The sequence below is a fragment of the Dendrobium catenatum genome, unplaced genomic scaffold, assembly GCF_001605985.2.
Source record: "Dendrobium catenatum unplaced genomic scaffold, ASM160598v2 fragScaff_scaffold_621, whole genome shotgun sequence".
NCBI lineage: Eukaryota > Viridiplantae > Streptophyta > Magnoliopsida > Asparagales > Orchidaceae > Dendrobium > Dendrobium catenatum.
Window position 1 is genome coordinate 16,478,428 of NW_021319083.1, and position 24,540 is coordinate 16,502,967.

General features: G+C 32.3%; 1 protein-coding gene across 1 annotated transcript; it reads left to right on the forward strand.

Annotated features, from left to right (window-relative positions):
* Positions 1–12,641: 12,641 nt before the first annotated feature.
* LOC110094094 (transcription factor ABA-INDUCIBLE bHLH-TYPE-like) lies at positions 12,642–14,660 on the forward strand. The gene has a single exon (XM_020819247.2). It carries the CDS (start codon positions 12,820–12,822, stop codon positions 14,317–14,319), a length of 1,500 nt encoding a protein of 499 aa, XP_020674906.1. The 5' UTR covers positions 12,642–12,819; the 3' UTR covers positions 14,320–14,660.
* The last annotated feature ends 9,880 nt before the right edge of the window (positions 14,661–24,540 follow it).

Sequence of the window (24,540 nt, forward strand, 5' to 3'; positions counted from 1 at the left end):
CAGGAAAAACTTGAAATAGAGCCTATATATATATATATATATATAAACAGAAGAAGAAAAGTAGGTTACTTTGATTAAACTATCATAGAACATAGTAGAAAATGCTATTAAAATAAGGATGTCTAACCCATCCCAACTAATACTACTAGAAGAAGAAAAGCCAAAAGGAATTATAACATATGGATAAATAATATAAGAAGGAATATGTCAGGGGAAAACCAGTTGTTAAGAGTAGTGATATTAGAAACCTTTCAATTGAGATAAATCTTTAAGTCATTCAAACCAAAAAGCTAAACCAAAGAATTGTTGTTACACCAGGGATCCCAAGCCAAAGAAGATTATTTTTGTAATGCAACATAAAAGTAATTTTGTTTTAAATACTTCAAGCAGGAGAACAAATAGCTTAACTATATTTGGAAGCCTTAGTGGAGAGAGGCTTCTAAATAGAAATATATTCATGCTTATACCACTTAGCAAGTAAACCATCCTCATTATAAAAATGGAAAATGAGGGAGTAGATATACCCATGATATAGAGATTGCATAGCCAGAATACCAACCCCACCCAAGTTTTTTGGATGGTGAGTAGTCTTCCAATAGATAATATGAGCCTCCTTAAAGTTAATATCCCCATGAAATAAGATTTTAAAGCAAATTTATCAATAAATTTATGATCCTTAGGAATACTATAGCCCTTGATACAATATATAAGAGTGTTGTAAATAGTGAACTTATGAATTTTAACTTTACCAGCTAAAAACAATGTTTTAACCTTCTTGCCATCCAATAAATTAGTGATTGTGTAAAATAGGGTTGAAATCAGCAAATAAAAGTATTCTAGAGGAGAATGGGAGCCTAAGTTAATTAAGATTAGGATTGAAGCAACTGATATTAAGGATATTAAAAATGGTAGTGGAGTGATTACAATGATTAAAGAAACTAGAGAACTTTTATAAGAATTAATATGTGAAAAGTGATTAAGCATATTTTTAAGATTAAAAGCATTCTTTGTAGTAATTTTTTCAAAAACTAAAAGATCATTTGTATAGAACACATGTCTGATAAGTTTATCAATATAATTGAAGCCTTCAAAAATAAAATCAATAATTATGCTGTCTAAAATGTTTGGAGAGCATCCTCGGAAATATGAAACAAGTAAATGGATGAGGACACCCCTTCCTTAAACTAGAAGTGGAACAAAAAGAACCTTCTAAACCACCATTATAGAAAACAAAAAAATGAACATTAGGGATACAACCCCTTATCTAAAAATAAAAGCTGTGGAAACCCTTTATAGCTCAAAAAACTAAGAAAAAATCACTATACAAAATATTGAAAGCCTTAAAAATGATAAATCTAGTGCAGAACAATTTCAAAGAAAATTCAACGTTGAATTCACTCTGAAGTTCAGATGCTAACAAAATATTATCAATATAAATCCTACTGTTAATGAATCCACCTTGATTCTCCTCAGTGATATACGAAATTATGAGTTTCATGCTAGAGGCAAGATTTTTAGCAATGATTTTGTAAAAAATATTACAAAGGGATATAGACCTATAATTAGAAATATTAGGGGCATTAGAAGACTTGGTAGTAAGAGCTATAGTAGGAAGTAATATTTAACAACTAATGGAGATTCCTACCTAAGATATCCTAAGATTTTTTATAGAACTCAAAGGAGAAACTATTAAGACTAGGAGCATATGACGTAGGGGTAGAGAACATGACATTCTCAACATCTTAAGGAAAAATAGGAGTAATTAAAGAAGGGATAAGGTGATCAGGAATACATTTCCTTGTAAGGATGCAATTATAGTTGGAAGAGGGCTTAGGAGAAGGGTTAATTAAATTCTAAAAAATGATCAACGATCACTATAAAAACCTCATGAGGAGTAGTAAAAGAACAAATATCAATGGTAATCTCATTAATCCTATTAAAATTTCTTCCTAGATTTAATTTTTATATAGAGAACCCCAAAATCAACTTCCCCATTAAATAGTCCTTTAACTTTGGACCTTTAGAAAATCCAGGAACCAAGAGTAGAAGTATAATTTTTAAATTACCAATTCACCCCCCCCCCCCTCTTGGTTAGCCTTGGGACAATTAATTAGGCTTAACATCCTAGTTCATATTGAGCGAGTTCCAACAGAAGAGGCCAACTATTTGTTAACAACTTGCACGGAGGCATTACGAACAAAATTAAAAGGGTAGTGTTAATTTGTTGTAGAATAAAAATATGGTTGTGTTGAAGATCAACCTTGTCATTGGAGATATAATTGGAAGAAGCCCATCATTTAGTCTTAAAAACCTCTTTAAGCTTGTGAAGCTTAATATGAAAGAAATAAATCAAATTACCACCAAAGGGGATGACCCAATTAGTGATTAAGACATCCCAAAAAAATAGGAACATTATACCATAAATTTATAAACAAAAACCTATTCTTAATATTATCCATATGTGAATTAAGAAAGACCAAAAGGCTATGATCATAGCAACTCGAATCATCTATTTTATAATAAGAGTATGAGAAATGCTCAAGCAAATTATCATTCAGTAGCATCTTATCTTACTTAATATGAATAATATCATCACTGCTATGATTAAACCAAGTGGAGAAGTGAACGGTATTATCTAAGTCATGAACATTGATGTTAAACAAATGATTGTTAAAATTTTAGAGCTTACTATTATGGATAGCATTGCCACCAGCCTTTTTCATGGCTGGACCTACAACTGTTAAAATCCCCTACGTTAATCCAAGAGAGATAAACATTAGCAAAAATTATTCCAAATATCCTTCAAAAGGATTAACCTATTAGAATGAGAATTAGAATCATAAAAGTAAAAAATATGACAAAGAGGAGTAACCCCCATGAAGAAGGTATCATGAATCAAATGACTAAAAAAAGCTATGATTAAAAGAAACCTTACTAGAGTTTCACTTGTTGCGGATCTATGGCTTATGATTTTGATTATAGCAAACATCCTTTTTCTCTATGACTGCTTTCTACTAACATTTCAGGTCCACACGATCAGACTGCAATCTGGAACCAGCTCAAGATTGGGTAGACGAGGTCTGTGTCAGTTTGTAATCTTTTTCCTTTCTTAAGTCTGTTGTATTTGATGTGGCATCTGATGATTTGTATTCTATCAGAATTACAAACATCAAAATTATTAAAAGAACCTTCAATATCAAAGACTTTATTCTCAAGATAAAACCCAAGAATAAAAGACACCTAGGATGGATTTTAGCATTTAAATACACAAAAATCAAAATTAAAATGACAGACAAACTACTTATAATTTAACATTTTCTTAGTGATATTAAAACCCTTGATATTCTAGGAAGCTATACTCTTAAAATTCAATGGGCTTTTGTATTAGGAGGAGGAGCCTTTTTGTCTTTTTTGGAACACATCAGCATGGAGGTTTAAATGTTAGTTTGTTGCATAGAGGCACCATTAGAGGTAACTAAGGCAATAAAGGTTTGTATGATGTCATCATTAAATGAAACAAAGTTATGAATATTGGTCTTCATTGAAGAAACCTGGACATCGACAACTTCATTACTTATAAAAATGTCCTCCTAATGCAAAAATAACAAACTTATTATTTGAAATAACATTATTTAACTAAACTGCAGAGGAAGTGTTAATATAGTTAGGGGGACCTTGAAGAGGATGAATTTCTTAAAAGAAGAGTTTAGGTTCCATATAGCCTTAAAAGAGGAATTGGAAATCTTATTGGCTTGAAGAGAATAACCAAATAAAATTACACTGATTTTACCCAAAATGGACCAAGGAATCAGTTAGGGTAACTTTAAGAACAACCTAGGAAGAAGCCAGCAAAGAAGCTGGAGGCTGAGGGGGTTTAGGAATGGTGATATTAGGGTGAATTATAGGGTTTTTGTCTAACACTCCTTACCCTAGATCTAGTGACAGCAAGATCTTAGAGGAGATACTTAGGACTGAGATGCTAAGGGAGCAATAGGGAACCATAGCGTGAATATGACATCAATTTCAAAAATACTAAACTCTAAGAGTAAATACACATAGAAATATTACTAAACAACGTAGAAATATCACTAGGCAATGTAGCATTATTTTGCATCTGGACACAAACTCTAGCAAATGTTAAACACATTTTAAGCATAATTAAAGTATTAATCTCAATAGAAGACCCAATAAAGCTAATTATTTTGGATATCCCCTCAGGAGTCCAATAGGGTAAGGGTAGATCATGATTTTTTATCCACAAGGGATGAAGGTGAACTCCTCCGTTCTCAGAGCAAACAAGGTCAACAACTTTTGGAGGATAAATAGTGTTATTGGTGGATAAAAAGGCCTGCCAAGAAAAATCCAAGGTCGACCAAACCAAGCATGCTCGTAGTCATCTATAGTAGAGAACATAAGGAGAAAAAATAAACCCTTAACTAAGAGATAGTATTGATAGCGTACCTTTTGACATCCAAGCTTTTTTCATGGAAGTTAGGAGAGCCTCATAGTAAGACTTTTTACCTATAGAGTATCCATCATGGTAATGACCCCATTCCTTAAATGTGTCATTAACTTTTGCTTCAAAAAACTCCATAACCATGTATGTAGGTGGGTTAATATAGGATAGGAGAGAATCCTTAACAATTGGGTTATGACTAGCAAGAAGGCATTTCAAGTTTAAAGATGGAGAAGTCGATGGAACACATTATATGGAGTTGTTAGGTTGCGAGTAAGGGTTTGAAGAAGAAAGATGAAGAAATTCGTGTTGGGAAATTTATATATGTGGGCCCATATAGTTTGAAAAAGAAAGATGAGGAAATTCATGTTGGGAAATTTTTATATGTGGGTCCATATACTTATACATGTAAATAAATTTTTATACATTATAAGCTATCTAAAATTGATCCAAATAAATTTGTGATCTATTTAAGAATTAAGTTATTATTTGGCTTATGTGGCATATCAATTAAATTTGTATAAAATTAATTTGTGCAGAGACCGAGTATTTATTTTATTTTAATGAAGTGCTAAAATAAAATATTTACACTTAAAATATACAAGGGTCGTGGTTCCTAGTTTAAGTGGTTAAAGTTCTCATTTCTCTCATTTCTCATCTTGAGTGTAAATAAGGGGTCTCTCGCTCTCTTGGAGAACGTCACATCAAACGTGGAAGATCGAAGACATCGATTCTACATTTCAATGGATTCAGGTACGCTTCTGATAATTCTTCTCGATGATTTGGCATGTATTTTGGAGGCGTTGAATTTATTTTTCATCTCCATTGAATCTTACAAGTGGCATCATAGCAAGATTGTCATGTTGAATCAAAGAGAAATTCTCGTTTGTTGATTATTGACTATTCATTATCATTTTTTTGGTTCATCATTTTCATTTCAATCCATTGAAGATGATGAGTTGATAGTTATTTTTTTGGTTTGCTAATTTATGGTTAATTTAATATGAAACAACACATCTATACGTCTGTTTCAATGGATTTAGTTTTTCCATTTTTTAGCATATATTATAACTGCCAAATTATAAAATGTTTTTGTAATTGTAATTGTGCTATTGAATGGAAATACTCACAAATTATTACTATTTTTTATTTGACATGGATTCAGGATTGTAAGGCATCTTGAATTTTTAATTAAGGATTTCATAATAATAAAATTTTTAATTAGAATTAATTTTCTGAAGGAATATCGAATTCCTGATATCTCTTTATCTTATTTAATATATTCGATTCAGGAATGTTTATATGTTTTAGTTTTAATTTGTCAGTTATAGATATATATTAAACTAAATTACTTGACTTTGCATGCTGTAAATAATGACAATGCGTTTAATATTCAATCGACGCAACCATTAGAAAATTTATGGTTACAATAAATGCTTTAATTAATGTTGTTTGAATTTGTCTTTTTTGGAGTTAGTACATTTTATGTAGTGAAGAAAAATTGATAAATTAGTGAATTAATTTATTCACTAAATTTAGTTCATTATTTAAATTTTTCTCATTCAAAATAATTATTCATTATTTTTAAAATTAAATTAAATTGAAATAATATGTCACCAAATTGACCTGTATTAAATCAATTTATTTAATTTAAAATTAATAGAATAATGCTAAGGATTTTTTTTAGTCTATGCATCGGCCCAAAGGAAGATTTTTTTTTTTTTTTTGTTAGACTATAAAGATATAGTTATAAAAATGTGATAATATGAAAGTATTCAAGCATATAGTAAGTCGGTCCAAAGAAAGACTTGTTATTATAATTTTTTATCAATATTTATTAACTATAATTTTAAGAGTACCATTTACAAATTATAATTTATGTCCAAAGACTGAATTATGATGTTGTTTTAGGTATCTTATAAAGGGCCCACCTTATATTGTTACTAATTACGACTTTATTATTTTTGATCTTTTTTCAGTTAATATTTCTTCAATATCTGCCAATTTGAATATCATTCTCGTGCTTAATGGCTCTAATTTTATGAAATGGAAAGACCACATTATTATTATTCTCTCGTGCATGGATCTAGACTATGTGATTCGGACTGAACGCCCTCCGACCCTTACTATGGAAAGCACTATTGAACAAAGAAAAAATTTTAAAAAGTGGGAGCATTTAAATCGCATGAGTCTTATGATCATAAAGCACTCAATTTCAGATACCATCAGGGGTGCAATGCCTAAGGGGAAAAATGCTAAGAAATTCTTAAGCCAAATAACAGACTGTTTTGTAGGCTCTGAAAAAGTCGAAACAAGTACTATTCTTATTAAACTTATTTCAATGCGGTATAAAGGCAAAGGACTTCAAAACCTAAAGTGTAATAGAAGAAATATCTAATTATCACTTATTTCTTTTATAAGAAGGCTGATCATGTGAAGAATGATTGTCCAAAATAAGCTAACTAGCTCGTCAAAAAGGGTAAACTTCTTAATCTTATTTGTTCTGAAGTTAATTTTGCCTTAGTACCAAATCATACTTAATGGATAGATACTGGTGCAACTACTTACATAAGTGTGACTATGCAGGGTTGTCTAAGGAGCGGAGTGCCAACTGATACTGAAAGATTCATCTATGTGAGAAATGGCAATAAAGCTCATGTTAAAGCTGTAGGCTTATATAGATTGTACTTAGAATCTAGTTGTACTTTGGATTTGTGTGAGACTTTTTATGTACCATCATTTAAACAGAATCTAATTTATATTTCATATTTGGACAAATTTGATTACTCTTATTCATTTGAAAATGAAAAATTTAGTCTCTATTCAGTGTTCAAAAGTCATTGGTATAGATTTTTTAACTGATAATCTATATAAATTGGATATTTTTGTCTCGCAGATTACTGAAATTTTGCATATAAATAATTTTGGTACAAAGAGAAAATTAATTGATAAGAATTTCTTTATGTTATGGTACAAGCGCTTATGACATAATTTTAAATAAAGAATTAAAATATTTTTGTTAGATAGAATTCTTGATTCCCTTAATTATACTAATTTTAAAATTTATATTGAATGTATTAAAAGAAAACAAACAAATATTAAGAAATTAGGTGCCAAAAGGAGTTTAAATATCTTCGAATTAATACATGCTGATATTTATTGCTCATTCCCTACAGCTTCTTGGAATGATCAATAGTATTTTATTATTTTCATAAACGATTATTCTTGTTATGGGTACTTATACTTAATACATGAGAAATCAGAATCTTTGGATGTATTTAAGATCTTCAAAGATGAAATTGAAAATCAACTTGGAAGAAGATTAAAGCTATAAAATCTGACTGTGGTGGTGAATACTGTGGTAGATATAATGGATCAGGTGAACAACGTCCATACCCTTTTACGAGATATTTAGCAAAATATAACATCGTTCCTCAATACACTATACCAGGGACTCTAAGTTAAAATGGTGTAGCTGAGAGATGAAACAAAATCTTAAAGGATATAGTTAAAAGTATGATTAGTTATTCCTCTTTACTAGAATCACTTTGGAGAGAAGCTTTAAAGACTGCAGTTTATATTCTTAATAGAGTTTCAAGCAAAGCAGTAACTAAAACCCCATATGAGTTATGAACTAGAAAGAAGCTTAGTATTAGGCATTTTAACATTTAGGGATGTTCAACTGAGGCTAGGCCTTATAAGCCTAATGAAAGAAAATTTGACTCAAGAACTGTTAGTTGCTATTTTGTTGGATACTCTAAAAGATAAAGAGATTTTAATTTTTTTGATTCCACAAATAAATCTTTTTTTGAGACAAGCAATGTTAAATTTATTGAGGATATTCAATATAGTGTGAGTGAAAAATTTAAAGATTTTGATTTTGAGGAGGAATATGTTACTATTTTTATTATTATAATTAAAAATGATCAAGTAACTATGCATGATAATATTTAGATTATAAATCCAGATAATCAAAATAATCTTGAATTATCTCTCACTCATATAGAAGAACAACAACATCATATTGAAGTGTCATTAAGGAGATCCACAAGAGAAATGAGAATAGTAATTTTAGATGATTATATTATATATCTCCAAGAGCATGAATTTGATATGGGATTGGAAGATAATTCAATCTCATTCATTCAGATAAAAAATTATTCTGATTCCCAAAAGTGGATAGAAGCCATAGAAGATGAGATTAAATCAATGAAAGACAATGATGTTTGGAATCTTTTTGAATTTCCTGAAGGAGCAAAACCTATTGGTTGTAAATGAATTTTTAAAACCAAAAGGGATGTAATAAGCAATATTGAAAGATATAAAGCACATCTAGTTACAAAAGGTTTTACTCAAAAGGAATATATTGATTGTAAAGAGATTTTCTCTCCAATTTTTTTGAAATACTCTTTTAGAATCATTATGGCACTTATAGCTCATTATGATTTATAGTTATACCAGATGGATGTAAAGAGTGCATTCCTTAATGGAGATGTTGAGGAAACTATATATATAATGCAATCAAAAAATTTTCAATCTTTTGATTCAAAACATCTTATGTGCAAATTAAAGAAATCTATCCATGGTTTAAGCATCACATCAATGGCACTAGAAATTTAATCAAGTGATTTCTTCATTTGATTTTATAAAAAACACTTTTGATCAATGCATTTATCATAAGGTCAGCGGGAGTAAATTTATTCTCCTAGTGTTATGTGTCGATGATATTCTGCTAGCAAACAATGATATAGGCTTATTCTATGAAACTAACAAATTTCTTTTAAATAAATTTGAAATAAAAGATCTTGAAATTACATCTTTTATGTTGTATATACAAATTCATCGAGATCGCTCCCATGGTATAATTGGGTTATTACAAATAACCTATATTGATAAAGTGCTTAGCAGATTTGGCATGAAAGACTGTGCACCAAGGCATACACACATTGCAAAAGGGGATAAATTTAGTTTGCTTTAATTCCCAAGAAATGAAAGTTGAAAAGCAAGAGATAGATAAATCCCTTATGCATCGGCAGTACAGAATCTTATGTATGCTCAAGTTTGTACCCTTTCAGATATTCCATACATTGTTGGAATGCTTAATAGATATTTAAGTAACCTAGGAATGGATCAATGGAATGTAGTGAAACGAGTTATAAGGTATATAAAAAGGACAAGAGATTTTGTAGTCACATATCAGTGATCTGATCATTTAGAGATCGTGGGGTATTCCGACTCTGATTTTGCTACTTGCCTCGATAGAAGGAGATTCACTTCATGCTATATTTTCATATTGGCTAGAGGAGCTATTTCTTAAAAAAGTGTCAAACAATCACTTATAGCTTCTTCAACAATGGAAGCAGAGTTTATATCTTGTTATGAGGCTTTAAATCAGGGAATATGGTTACGAAATTTTATCACAATGCTATATATTATTGATGGCATTGAGAGACCCTTAAAAATAAATTATGATAATAAAGTAGTTGTGTTATGTTCTAAGAAAAACAGGATCTTGTCAAAATCAAAATACATTGACATAAAGTTTTTTGTTGTGAAAGAAAGGGTTCAGAGTTCTTAGATTTCTATTGAATATATTAGTACAAACCTTATGATTCCAAACCCACTTACAAAAGGATTACCACCTAAAGTTTGTCATGAGCATGTGACTCGTATGGGTGTAATTTATTTTGATGATATGTTAGCTTTGTGGGAGTTTATTTGTATTGTTCAATTATTATGAACTTATTTTTTAATTAGAATAAAGTATTGTTATTTTAGTGATTGAAAACTCTGAAATAAAGTTATTTAATTTCAATTGCGATTTAGCATAAAGTATTAAATTTTGGTTATAATTCTTTTGAGTTATAAAATTGGATCAGTTGAAAATATTTATGATTTGATATCATATTACATGAAATGTTTATGCTACATATTCATACTTGATCTATGTAATTAATTATATTAATATAGTGACCATTGATGGATCTTGTTATGAAGAATGTAATAAAGGTCACTTTAATTCTATATTGATATGATTGATGGACTAGATTGTCTAGAAATGTTATTTTATAAAGATAGCAAATATTGAGCTCTTATGTTTATTTTATAATATATAATTATATGTATATATATGTAGCCCAAATGGGAGATTATTGGGAAATTTTTATATGTGGGCCCATATACTTATATATATAAATAAAAATTTTATACATTATAAGCTATCTAAAATTGAGCCAAATAAATTTGTGATCTATTTAAGAACTAAGTTATTATTTGGCTTATGTGGCATCTCAATTAAATTTATATGTAATTAATTTGTGTAGAGGTTGGGCATTTATTTTATTTTAATGATGGGCTGAAATAAAATATTTACACTTCAAGTATAAATGGGTTGTTGTCCCTAGTTTAAATGGTTAAAGTTCTCATTTCTCTCATTTCTTATCTTGAGTGAAAATAAAGGGTATCTCGCTCTCTTGGAGAACGTCGCTTCAAACATGGAAAATCGAAGACATCGATTCAGCATTTCAATGGATTCAAGTACGCTTTTGATAATTCTTCTCGATGATTTGGCTTATCTTTCCTAGGCAATGAATTTATTTTTCATCTCCATTGAATCTTACAAGTAGACCAAAGAGGACGAAGCCATCATAAATAGGCAAAGAAAAACTTGAAATAGTGGTTGGAGAACAGGGAAAGGCCAACAATGGGGAGAAGCCCAAGGAACCAAGGCAACTAGGGTAAACGAAAAAACCCTAGTAAAGCGAGCTCATTGGCAATTTTTCTTAAACATGTATAAGACGCTAATTAATTTGGCTCCTTCTACTCCTCAACCCCATTTTGACAAAATGTCTTGCATTTTCTACACGACCCGTGTTGTAAATTAGATTGCGCGCGAACACGTGCGAGATCGCATGTGATTACGTGGTCATGCCTTATTCCCTTTATTAGTGGTGGCAGACAAATCCATAATTGATCTCGCAAGTGACCTTGGACGTTACTGTGCGTGATTGCATCCACAAATGTAGATCGTGAAGAAATTGCAAGATTTTTCTTAAAATGGGGTTAATTAGCGGAACATGCCAAATTAATCAGCGTCTTATTCATATTTGAGAAAAAAATTGCCCAATTTATTGGTGCATTTCCCTTGAAATCCTAATTTGTGCAAAACGTGTCATACAAATCTTTTTTTTTTCTTTTTTGCACATTTTAAACTATACCTCTAACAAAGAAAAATTTATCTATTGCAAAACTTTATATATATATATATATATATATATATATATATATATATATATATATATATATGCTTTCTTGATTTTAGAAGTAATTGTGTCATTACAATCAATAATGCCACCAAGGATTCTGTCATTTCTTGCACGCCAGACATAGTAGATTGTAGCAGAGGCAGTTAGAAGGAAGAGGTTCCTCGTTTTAGAATTAAAATTCTGCTCCCAAATACTATCATAAAACTGGTAGATATTTGGTCTCATTAACAGTTTTTGTAACCAAGGGAATAACTTTTTGGCAATGTCAAAAGTGAAATTACATTCAAAGTAGAGATGAGTGATAGTTTCCATACTATTATGACAAAAACAGCAGGTATTTGGAACCAGAATACCTCTAATAGCAAGAACATCCGCTGTTTTTAATCCACCCTTAAATGCCAACCAGGCATAGACAGTAAAACGAAGAGCACCCCTTTTATGCCAAATATGCTTATGCCAAGACACCTTTTCTTTATGTGCAGAAAACATAGAATGGAAATCACCAAAACTAGGGTATTGCTTGTCATACCAGAAATGATTTTCAGGTTGGGAAACAATAGCCACATTCTTAATCAGAGTAACAAGGTCATTTTCGAAGCTGTTAGGAATAATCCAGCTATCCCCCAAAATAAACTGAGAAACAGTTTTGTCAAAGAGATGAGTAAAACTCGAAATAGAGTTTGCATTGATGAGATGATCAGCAACAGAATGGCCTCCACACCAGGGATCCCAAATGAAAGACAGATTGCTACTGGCATTTATGGAAAAACTAATACAGCTTTGAATCTCTTTTGCTTTAGCACACATAAAATCCCAATAAGGGGATTTTTTAATAGCTTTGAATCCTCACCACATGTTCATCAAATTTCTAACAGACCCCACTCCTACTCCCTCCTCTGTTACCCTATTTATCCAAAACGAACCCATCTGCCTTCTTCCTGGGCACTTCGCTACACTTTCCCCTTCCCCTTCACGCAACTGCCGGGCCCGCGCATGAAGTTTCATTGAGTAGAGAGAACGAAGAAGAAGACGAGGTGGAAGTGAAACGTCCGTCTGCTCACTAATTAGGGCATCGCGCTGCCTTCTTGGGCTTCCAACATGGGAACTTGCGGTCTCGACGGAGGAGTGGTAAACGGTGTCGCCTGGTCGGACGAAGAGCAGTCCATGGCGGTCGCCGTTCTAGGCCCCAACGCCTTCGAGTACCTCACGACCTGCCACGTGTCCCCTGACAGTCTCTTCTCCGCATCTGGCGCCGCCGTCGCTGACCTTCAGACGAAGCTCGTCAACCTCGTGGAAGCCTCTGGCGGCGACGGCTGGTCCTTCGCCATCTTCTGGCAAATTTCCCGGTTTAAATCCGGCGATCTGGTACTTGGATGGGGAGATGGGCATCTCCGTGAGCCAGAAATCGAGAGTCTTTGTTCCGTCGATGATGTGCAGCAGAAGAGGAGGAAGCGGGTGCTGCAGAAACTTCATTTACTCCACGGCGGATCCGACGATGAGAATTACGCTCTCCGACTCGATTGCGTTACTGATGCTGAGATGTTCTTTCTTGCTTCAATGTACTTCGCCTTTCCCAACGGAGAGGGTGCTCCTGGCCGAGCTTTACTACACCGTAAACACATCTGGAATGCTCCATCAACCGCTTCCGAGGATTACTGTGTTCGGGCATATCTTGCGAGGGCTGCAGGATTTCATACTATTGTTCTGGTTCCATTTGAGAATGGGGTTCTTGAATTAGGGTCTGTGAATCTTATTCCAGAAAGCTTTGAGGCGTTGATGATGATTAGGTCTGTATTCTTCAAGGGAGCGGAGTGGCCGAAGATCCTCGGGAAGGATCTGAACATTGGGCAAGCCGAGAGGCCATTTGAGCTCATTGCAAACAACAGAAAAGTTATCAATTCGAATACAAATCAAGGTATTGTGCCCCAACAGTTGAATTCTACCAATGGGCTGATGGTAGCGAGAGCTGAGATTGAGCGAAATGGGATTGGTATTATTCACCAAAAGCAGCAGCTTCCGCCTGCATCAAGGCGGATAGATTTCGCCTGCCTTGAGAATTCAGATGCGGAGGCTTCTTGCAAGGAGGATAAACCCAGCATAATAGATGAGCGCAGACCGAGGAAAAGGGGAAGGAAGCCGGCAAATGGCAGAGAGGAGCCACTCAACCATGTGGAAGCTGAGAGGCAGAGGAGGGAGAAGCTGAACCAGCGTTTCTATGCTCTCAGGGCTGTTGTCCCCAACATTTCCAAAATGGACAAGGCTTCTCTGCTGGGTGATGCGATTGCTTACATTACTGACCTCCAAAATAAGCTTAAAGAGATAGAATCAGAAAGGAAGGTGACACCAGGTGTTGAAGTGCAAACAGGGCAAGAAGAAGTGATTGTTCAGGTTACCTGCCCTTTGGACAGTCACCCTACTTACAACGTTATTCAAGCATTCAAGGAGCTGCATTTCACTGCTGTCGAGTCGAAGTTGTTGACTACGGATGAAACTGTCTTACACACCTTTGTTGTGAAGCTGCCGAGCGGCACGGAGCAGGCTGCAAAGGAGAAGCTCTTGACAGTAATTCCTTGCCAAATGAATCTTCCTGGACAGTAAAATTGAACTTTGATGTGGCCTAATTGAAGTGAAGAGGCAACATTGCATGGACATCCATGGTGTTATCATATTTTTTCGTTGGAAATATTATAGGAATGCGAGGCAGAATTAATCTGCAATGTAGCTAATTTTTTGTATAGAGTATTAGCTCAAGTTGCTTATTTTAATTTCGCAAGGCATTACATGTTTTACCTTTCTATATAGTCTCCAGCAATTTTATGGAATCTGGTGAAGTAGGTTCGAGTAGGCTGAAACATGCCATTAGATTTTCTTCAGGTTTGTATGGTTCTGCCTCGAGTATTATTTGATGCTAATTACATTTTATTGGAGCTTGTTATGTATTTCCTACTCTTATGGGTCCTCTTTTTTTTTTAATCTTTACTTTTTGATCTTCTTTGGCGGTACTAAGATCCTCTGACGATGTGGGCTGAAAATCACCAGCCGTAAAAAGTGTAATTATCTTTTGTCTTGCTCAACCAGCCCGACGAATTATTTACTTTAACAGGTGAATGAAGCAGCACCTCAAATGACAAGGCCACTGTTACTTGGGCATCTCCAACGAAAAATCTCATTTTCCACTCTAAAATGGCGGAAAACTTCAAAATGCCATAATTCATCTCCAATGGAACTCCATATCTCTTCTTTCGAGCGCTAAAAACATCTCTCTTGTTTCGTGCTTCCTGCGAAACTAAAAAAACAGTGGGATTTTTCGGCGTAGGTAAACAGTCCGACGTCAATATTGACGTCGCACTGTTCACCCGCATGTCATTGGCGTATTTTTTGGCGATCCATCGGAGCAAAAAACCACTCCATACATCCAAATGCAGTTCGGCTGGAGAAGCTCTTATGCGCTCCCATGGGGAAAACATTTTTGGTTCCACTTTCTCCTGTGTGATGACTCTAAACATGTGCTGTGGTATAATATGTACGCTTCTTTGTGGTGCCCAGCCATTTGTACAGTTTTGGAAACTAATTATGTCTCATAATCTGACAGATTTCTGTTGTGCTCCGACCATAGATCTATGTATATGGAAATGGGATGTTAATGGCCCCAAGAATTTGGAAGGCGAGATGTTAATGGCTTTAGCCCCTTTTCTCCCGAGAATTTGCTTGGAAGACGGGATTTTAATGGCTTGATCTACTTGTGCTCTTATGTCGGTGGAATTCAATCCTTCAAAAAAATTTACTGGGAAATGCATCTCTTATTGTTTCATATCAAGTGAAAATATGCTCCAAGACATCAACTTGAGTTGATATTATCGAGGCACATGGATGATCAATAAATGCAAAAGAGTGCATTTGGAATAAAAAAAAAAGTTGAAAATCATATAAATGTACAAAAGTTTCAGCCCACTAGTATCAAGCAAATATTCTTTCTACAAATACACAAAAAAAAAAAAAAATCTAAGTATGCATTGTAGAAAATAAAATAGGATACTTTTAGACCAATTTAACCATATTAAACAAATAATCTTTGACCAAGCCTTCCATTTGACTTATGTTGACTCATCACACATCAAATTGAGCATATTGACTCTAGGTTAAACCAATGGAATCAAATTGACTGATCATAGCTTGATTAAAATCCTTAACTAAATCAACTAAGCTAAATTGATCTTCTACCCTATTTAATGTACTTGATTAAACCATACTCTTTGGATGAGTTTAGCATACTCCAATTAAGCTAAATTGACTTGTATTTTTGTTGAATTGAGCCAAGTGAACCAGTTCACCCAATTTGTACCCATATTAGGTTGCTTTGGATTAGCTGCCAAGTGACCAAATTGCTTCAATTGGAAAATTATTATCCATCAAAATGATTCCAGAAGGTCAATTACATGTCACTTGACCTATTTAAACCCTATGATTCCATGTTAAACCTCAATTGAGCAATTTTTGTCTACATGAGCCCAAACCAATAGCCAAGCCCAATTGACCAATCCATCCAATCCAATAGACAACATTAGACTAAAGACTAACCTAATTATCAAGATTAGGGAATGATGAAGCTCTTACTTATGGTTTAAGGTATGATAAGAGAATGAATAGGCCATTATAAGATAATTAAGCAAGTCCAATCTAGCAACTATCCTTATGTTGCTAAGCTATGTCTTTTATTATATATAGGCTATCCTTATAGCCAAGCTCAACCCAATGAATGGCCTACTCAAGTAGCTAACCCATGGTCAAGAGGTCAAGAATGATGGTTTACACAAAGCTATTAGAATGAATTACTTATTCCTTCTTGTTATCTTATCCTAACTAAGTAAAGCTCTTTGAATCTTTGAGATTGTCCTATAGTAGTTTGGATATCTCTAGACTTCAAAAGCCCAAAAATAGAGCCTTAGTCTTACCCTTCATATGAATATAGCCATCCTTAAGGTGATTCTTGTTGATATCCATATATGCAACAAGAGCAATTTTCAAAAAATGTGATGTCATGTATATAGTAGGTTGAAAGCGCCTCAATAGTGGCCAACTGACGCAGCGCCATGCATATCAGGATCAAATAACGATAAGCATGATGATTGGCCAATGTGATGCTACACAAAAATTGCCTAAGCAACATATAATCATGTTTATTTATCATTGCATCCAAAATATCAAATTTACATAAGGGCAGACCCCTGCAGTCAATTTCAGTAAAGATGGTTAAAGGTGATGGTTTATAGGTGCAACAACATATGATGTCACCCAAACAACACCCATTCATGAAAAGGACTTGGTCATTCTGTCAAAATCATTGAAACTACCTAAAATGAACATCCATATCGACTAGGGAATTGCACAAGTGAGACGGTGACATTTGCCTATACATGAGGCGGTAACATGACAATTGAAGTGCATGAGAAATGAGAATTTAAGCAAAATGGTTAATTCAATCATCTCTTACTTTTCTTTCTATTATTTTAATCATGTTTATTATAAAAATAATATATACACATATTTAAAATAAAAAAAACAAAACAAATACCTGACATGTCACATCAAGTTTTTTTTATATTTGATCAACTCTCATCTGTCGTGTCTGCCTCATCCCATGTCCAACTAAAATGTAAAATAAAATAAACCTAAATTAGTACCATAACATTGGAGTTTCAAAAATTTTAATGCCGAAACATCGTTCATCAAAACACTATGTGTTGCAGCTTAGTTTTCAAAAATATGTTTTTATATTATGTTTGTTTTTTATGATACCAAAATATTATTGTGTTTGTTATTATTTCTCCTAACACATTGGAAAATATTATTTGTGTGTACTAACATTTCAGGGAACTCATACTCCAAACTACTAAAGAATTCAAGAAAAATTAGATTAAGGTTTATTGTAATTGAAGTCTATACTTTTTATATTTTTCTTAAGTCTGAAAAAGTGTAATTGTAATTGGGTAACCGTGCACACACACACTAGGGGGTATTAAACTTGTATTTTTTTAAACTAATCATACTATACAATTTTGGGATCGTACGGGATGATTTGACCTGAGTGCTTCTCCAAAAAGTAGTTAATAGAATCATGCCTGAAAAAAATTTTAAGAATTATTAGTACTGTATGAAGTTACCTTCGTACAGACGACGTCTATAATACAAAATAGCTATATATCAGTTCATCATAAACGAACTCATCATTTTCTGAACTGATTATACTATACAAAATGACTTTTGTACATATGACATCCAGAGTACGAAATGTACAAGTTCATCCATATGAACATATAAATTTTTTAAACTATTCGTACTATACGAAATTAGTTTCGTATAGACGACGTCCAGAGTACGAAATGGACTTATCCATTTTCATACCAAATGAAGCATGATTTTGTTAAATAGATCATACTATATGATATAATGTTTATATAGTACGCCAATCAGGGTAGAAAATGGGATCATGCATAATCATACTGGATGAATATATTCAAATTTGATCTGATCATACTATACAATATGAGTTCATACATATACTGACCAGCGTATGAAATTGGTTCACACAGGATCGTACGAGCAATTTTTGAACTGATCATACGTACAATATGTGATCGTATTATACGATCCAAGACGGTCAAATTGAATTTTTTAGTTTTTTAGATGATTTTTCTTGTCTTTCACATTTAAGAGTCCTGAAAGCTAACTGAAAAAGATCCTTCTACGAATTTTCTTTTGAGAGTAAGAGTGAGAGTATTTTGGGATAGTGTTTGAGAGTGTGGATAGAGAGATCTTGCAAGTAAATTTTGTGAAGGGTTCACAAGGTTGCCAAAAGGTGAGGATTTTTTGTAACTATGTCAAATCTATTCCCTACTTTTTTGAAGACTCTTGAGAGAAGATTCGACTCTTTGTCGATACCAGGAGGGTGTGAAAGGATGACGGTACTCTGTCGACACCAAGAGGGTGTGATAGGGCACCAGTTCTCTACCGACACCAGGAGGATGTGAAAGGATGATAGTACTCTGCTAAAACCAGAAGGGTGTGAAATGATGATGGTACTCTGTCGACCCTAGGATGGCGTAAAAAGATGTCGGTGCTCTGTCATCACTAGGAGGGTGAAAAAGGATAACGGTACTTTGTCGCACCAAGGATAGGTGGAAGAGAGCTTAATTGTAAGGGATTCTCCAACTTGTTGTGGGAGAAAAATAATAGTCACTATGTTATAGTGTAATACTTGAAGAGGGAGTCTTCAAAGAGTGTACGTATGTCTAGTTGGACCGAACCACTATAAAATTTTATATTTTTCTCTTTACTTTTTACTATTTTTTATTTTCTGCAAGATAGTTTTCTTGTTAAAATGTTTATTTTGATAAATTTTCATTGTGCTTAATAATAATAATATTGGTTTTTTAATCTACCAAGATATTTTTAAGTTACCAATTCACCCTCCCCCTCTTGGTAAGCCTTGGGACAATTACTTTAGGTCTAATAACCTATATGAACTTTCAAGTGTTATTAGAGCCTACTTTTGAAAATTAAGGCTTATATAACTTTTTAAAAATGATAATGACTACTTTTGGAAATCGTAACACACTAGAAGGATATTTGATCACAAGACCCCTATTGTTTGATAACATATCTTTCAATTTTTGGAAATATGTATGTCTACTTTTCTTCAATCGCTTGACTATCGCATGTGAATTTTAGTACAGGAAGTCTATATTAAACCAACTAGACTAGTAAATGGCATTATATCTAAGTTGAAAGCTAAATATTTAAATAATTTTTTCTATGTACTTTAGTCTAAAGATGACATGCGAGTCTCAACCTGTAGAATTGGAAAAGAAATTTGGGATAGGCTTTGTATTACATATGAAGTAACTAATGAGGTGAAGTAATCTAGATTGAACATTCTACTACATGATTATAAACTATTTCGTATGAAACTGAATGAATATATCACTGACTTGTATACTCATTTCATACAAATAGTCACCTCATTGTATGTTTTAGGTAGAGAATTAATGAATGCTAAAAAGTAAATAAAATTCTTCATTGTTTGCCTATTGCTTATGATGCAAAGATAACTACTATAATAGAATCAAAGGACTTAAATGTTTATTATATTGATAATATTTTTTTATCACTAATTTATTCTATTGACAATCTTTTTGGATTACTAATTGCTTACTATCAATGAGTGGCTCAAAGACAAATTGATGTAGGTGAGAAGAGGAAGGAGAAAAACATTGCGTTGAAAGTGGATGACTGGAATAGTGATTAGTCTCAGCCTGAAGATGAAGATGATATTGCCTTAATGATAAGGCAATTTAGAAGTTCTATAAAGAGGAAGAAAATGAGACGTTAGCATTGGAGTAAGGGTAAGTTCCATAAAAATGCTAAGGATTCTAATTATGTAATTTATTATGAATGTTGGAAGCCTAGACACATCAAATTTGAATGCTCAAATCTTAAAGCTAATCTTAGCAAGGAGAAGGTCAAGGAGAAAAGTAATGTAAGGAAGGGAAAAGAAGAGATTGTAGAAAGTATTTTGGGCGGACTCAGCTTCAAATTTTTTAGAAATAGAAGTAGAGGAGGACATCCTCAATTTGTGTTTAATGGGTCACAAGCTTAATCAGTAAGATCAAGAAGCGATATGTGACTTAACTTGCAAAGAATTATTTGATATTTTTGGGAAAATTCATACTGCCTATAGGGAACTCGAAAAGTTGCATGCTAGGTTAAACATAAAATTTTTAGAATTATAAAAAAGCATAAAATCCTTATGAATGATCACATATTGATTGATAATAACCACATGACATTATTAGATGAGTTTGATGATTTAAACAAAAGCATGAACTATTGAAATCATCACATATTGAACTTGAAAAATATTTTAAAATATTTATGGTTGAATCAGATCAAAGAGAATTTGAGTTGAAAGTTAATAATTTAATTTTAAAAAATGCAAACTTATATCTTATAAAAAAAGTGAAAGCTCTTGAGAAAAATAGGAAACCCCCAACACTTGAAGATTTTTCTAATTTTGATCAGAAACCTAAAACTTTAAAACTTAATAAAAGACTGTATAACTCATATAGACTGATAAATCTTTTTTCTGGAGCCAAATTCTTGTGGAATGATTGGTCATATATCTCATACTTGTACTATTTATAGTAAATCATATATAGTGTGGAGACCTTAGATGCATAAAATAAATAATATCAAATGTGCATCTAGTTATTTTTGCCAATTGGAGAACCCAAACTTGTTTGGGTTCCCAAGTCTAACATTTGAATATCTTGTAAAAATACTCTTATACAAGACCTCATGAGAGTATTTGGTACCTAGATAGTGGATATTCAAAGCATATGACTGGAGATAAAACTAAATTCATATTGTTGGAAGCAATGAATAGAGGCAAGATTACACTGGGAGAGAATATCGCTATAAAAGTATTAGACACAGGTATGATTTGAAATTTGAAATTTTTTTCATTAAAAATGTCTTATTGGCAAAAGGCATAAAACAAAACTTGTTGAGTATTAGTCAGTTATGTGATAAAGGTTACAGTATAAATTATTTTCCCATTAGTTGCATAATAAGCCAAAATTAAATTGATATACTACATGGAAATAGGGTAAATAATATGTACATGCTTTATTTGAATTTTATTAAAACTTCGAATGCTTTTTTTATCAAAATAATTAGTAATGAATCATGATTATGGCATAGGAGACTGTCACGTAAGCATGAAAAATCTTAGGAAAATTACCCAAAAAGAATTGGTTAGAGAAATACCCAAACTAGACTTTACTAAGGATCACCTATGTGATTCATGTCAATTAAGAAAATATGTGAATTCCTCCTTTCATTCTATTAAGGATCTTAGAACTAGCAAACCGTTGGAAATCATTCACATGAATCTTTTTAGGTCAGTTAGCACTATAAGTCTAGAAGGTAAAATGTTTTTATTTGTAATTGTTGATGATTTTTTAAGATTCACTTGGGTCATATTCTTTTCATAAGAGTGAATAATTTGAAAAATTTTAAAAAAAATTCTATTTGGACTCAAAGAAAGCCAGGATGTGAGATTTTATCAATTTAAAGTGATCATGAAGGAGAATTTGAAAATCATAAATTGGAAGATTTTTATAGAGAAAAAGGAGTTGACCATAATTTTTCAGCACCTAGAACCCCTCAGTAGAATGGGGTAGTAGAAAGAAAGAATAGAATATTAATAGAAGTTATGAAAGCCATGTTGGCAGAATACTCACTTTCAAAATATTTTTTGGCTGAAGAGGTTAGTACAGCTTATTATGTTCTTAATAGAGTGAACATTAGTTCTAAATTGAATAAAACACACTATAAACTTCTTAAGGAGAGAACAATAAATTTGTTACATTTGCATATTTTTGGATGTAAGGTGTTCATTCATAATAATGGCAAAACTCCTTTAGAAATATTTGATCTAAAATATGATGAAAGAATTTTTCTTGGATATTCTAGTGTTCAAAAATCTTATAGAGTTTTCAACAAGAGAACTTTGGTAGTTGAGGAGACCACATATGTTGTGTTTGATAAATTTGGCATTTTGGAAGAGTCAAAGTTGAAGAAGATAATATTGAAAATATCTCCCAAGAAATTGAAAAGATAAATTTGGAAGAGAATGTTGGATTAAAAAACCCATTGCCTTGAAAATGGAAAATTTCTAAAAATTATCCTAAGGAATTAATTTTAGGTGAACCTAATGAGGGTGTTAGAACTTGGCTTGCACTTAGCAAAGAAGTGAATCATTATGCCTTTATATCAATGGTTGAACCCACTAATATAAATCAAATACTTTTGGATGAATTTTGAATTTTGGCCATGCAAGAAGAATTGAATCAATTTGTAAGAAATGATATTTAAGAATTGATTGAAAGGTCTAAGGATCAAAGTGTTGTTAGAACTAAGTGGGTATTCAAAAATAAAATTAATAATTATGGAGTTGTTATTAGAAATAAGGCAAGAATGAGGCCAAGGGGTATAATCAATAGAAGGGAATGATTTCGAAGAAATTTTTATCCTTGTAGCTAGACTTGAAGCGATAAGGCTTTTATTAGCCTTTGCTTGTTTTAAAGATTTTAAATTATATCAAATGGATGTTAAGTGTCTTTCTGAATGGGATGAAATAAGAAGATATTTATGTTGAGAAACCTCCAAGTTTCAAAAAATCTAAATTCCCTAATCATATATTTAAATTAAAAATGGTATTATAAGGATTAAAATAGGCACCTAGCGCTTGATATGAGACGTTAAGCACTTTCTTAATAGAGGAATCATTTGTGAAAGGAAATGTTGACAAAACTCTCTTTTTGAAAAGGATAGGATATATCATACTCATTGATCAAATATATATTGATGATATCTTATTTGGATTTACTTATAAAAATCTTTATGATATTTTTTTAAAAATAATAAGTAGTGAATTTGAGATGAGTCTGATAAGAGATTTGAGTTGTTTTCTTAGTTTTAGTATAAAACAAAATGAGGAAGAATCTTTTTAGGTCAGTTAGCACTATAAGTCTAGAAGGTAAAATGTTTTTTTTTTTATAATTGTTGATGATTTTTTAAGATTCACTTGGGTCATATTCTTTTCATAAGAGTGAAAAATTTGAGAAATTTAAAAAAAAATTCTACTTGGACTCAAAGAATGCCAGGATGTGAGATTTTATCAATTTAAAGTGATCATGAAGGAGAATTTGAAAATGATAAATTGGAAGATTTTTATAGAGAAAAAGGAGTTGACCATAATTTTTCAGCACCTAGAACCCCTCATTAGAATGGGGTAGTAGAAAGAAAGAATAGAATATTAATAGAAGTTATTAAAGCCATGTTGGCAGAATACTCACTTTCAAAATATTTTTTGGCTGAAGAGGTTAGTACAGCTTATTATGTTCTGAATAGAGTGAACATTGGATCTAAATTGAATAAAACACACTATAAACTTCTTAAGGAGAGAACAACAAATTTGTTACATTTGCATATTTTTGGATGTAAGGTGTTCATTCATAATAATGGCAAAACTCCTTAAGAAATATTTGATCTAAAATATGATGAAAGAATTTTTCTTGGATATTATAGTGTTCAAAAATCTTATAGAGTTTTCAACAAGAGAACTTTGGAAGTTGAGGAGACCACATATGTTGTGTTTGATAAATTTTGCATTTTGGAAGAGTCAAAGTTGAAGAAGATAATATTGAAAATATCTCCCAAGAAATTGAAAAGATAAATTTGGAAGAGAATGTTGGATTAAAAAACCCATTGCCTTGAAAATGGAAAATTTCTAAAAATTATCCTAAGGAATTAATTTTAGGTGAACCTAATGAGGGTGTTAGAACTTGGCTTGCACTTAGCAAAGAAGTGAATCATTATGCCTTTATATCAATGGTTGAACCCACTAATATAAATCAAATACTTTTGGATGAATTTTGAATTTTGGCCATGCAAGAAGAATTGAATCAATTTGTAAGAAATGATATTTGGGAATTGATTGAAAGGTCTAAGGATCAAAGTGTTGTTAGAACTAAGTGGGTATTCAAAAATAAAATTAATAATTATGGAGTTGTTATTAGAAATAAGGCAAGAATGAGGCCAAGGGGTATAATCAATAGAAGGGAATGATTTCGAAGAAATTTTTATCCTTGTAGCTAGACTTGAAGCGATAAGGCTTTTATTAGCCTTTGCTTGTTTTAAAGATTTTAAATTATATCAAATGGATGTTAAGTGTCTTTCTGAATGGGATGAAATAAG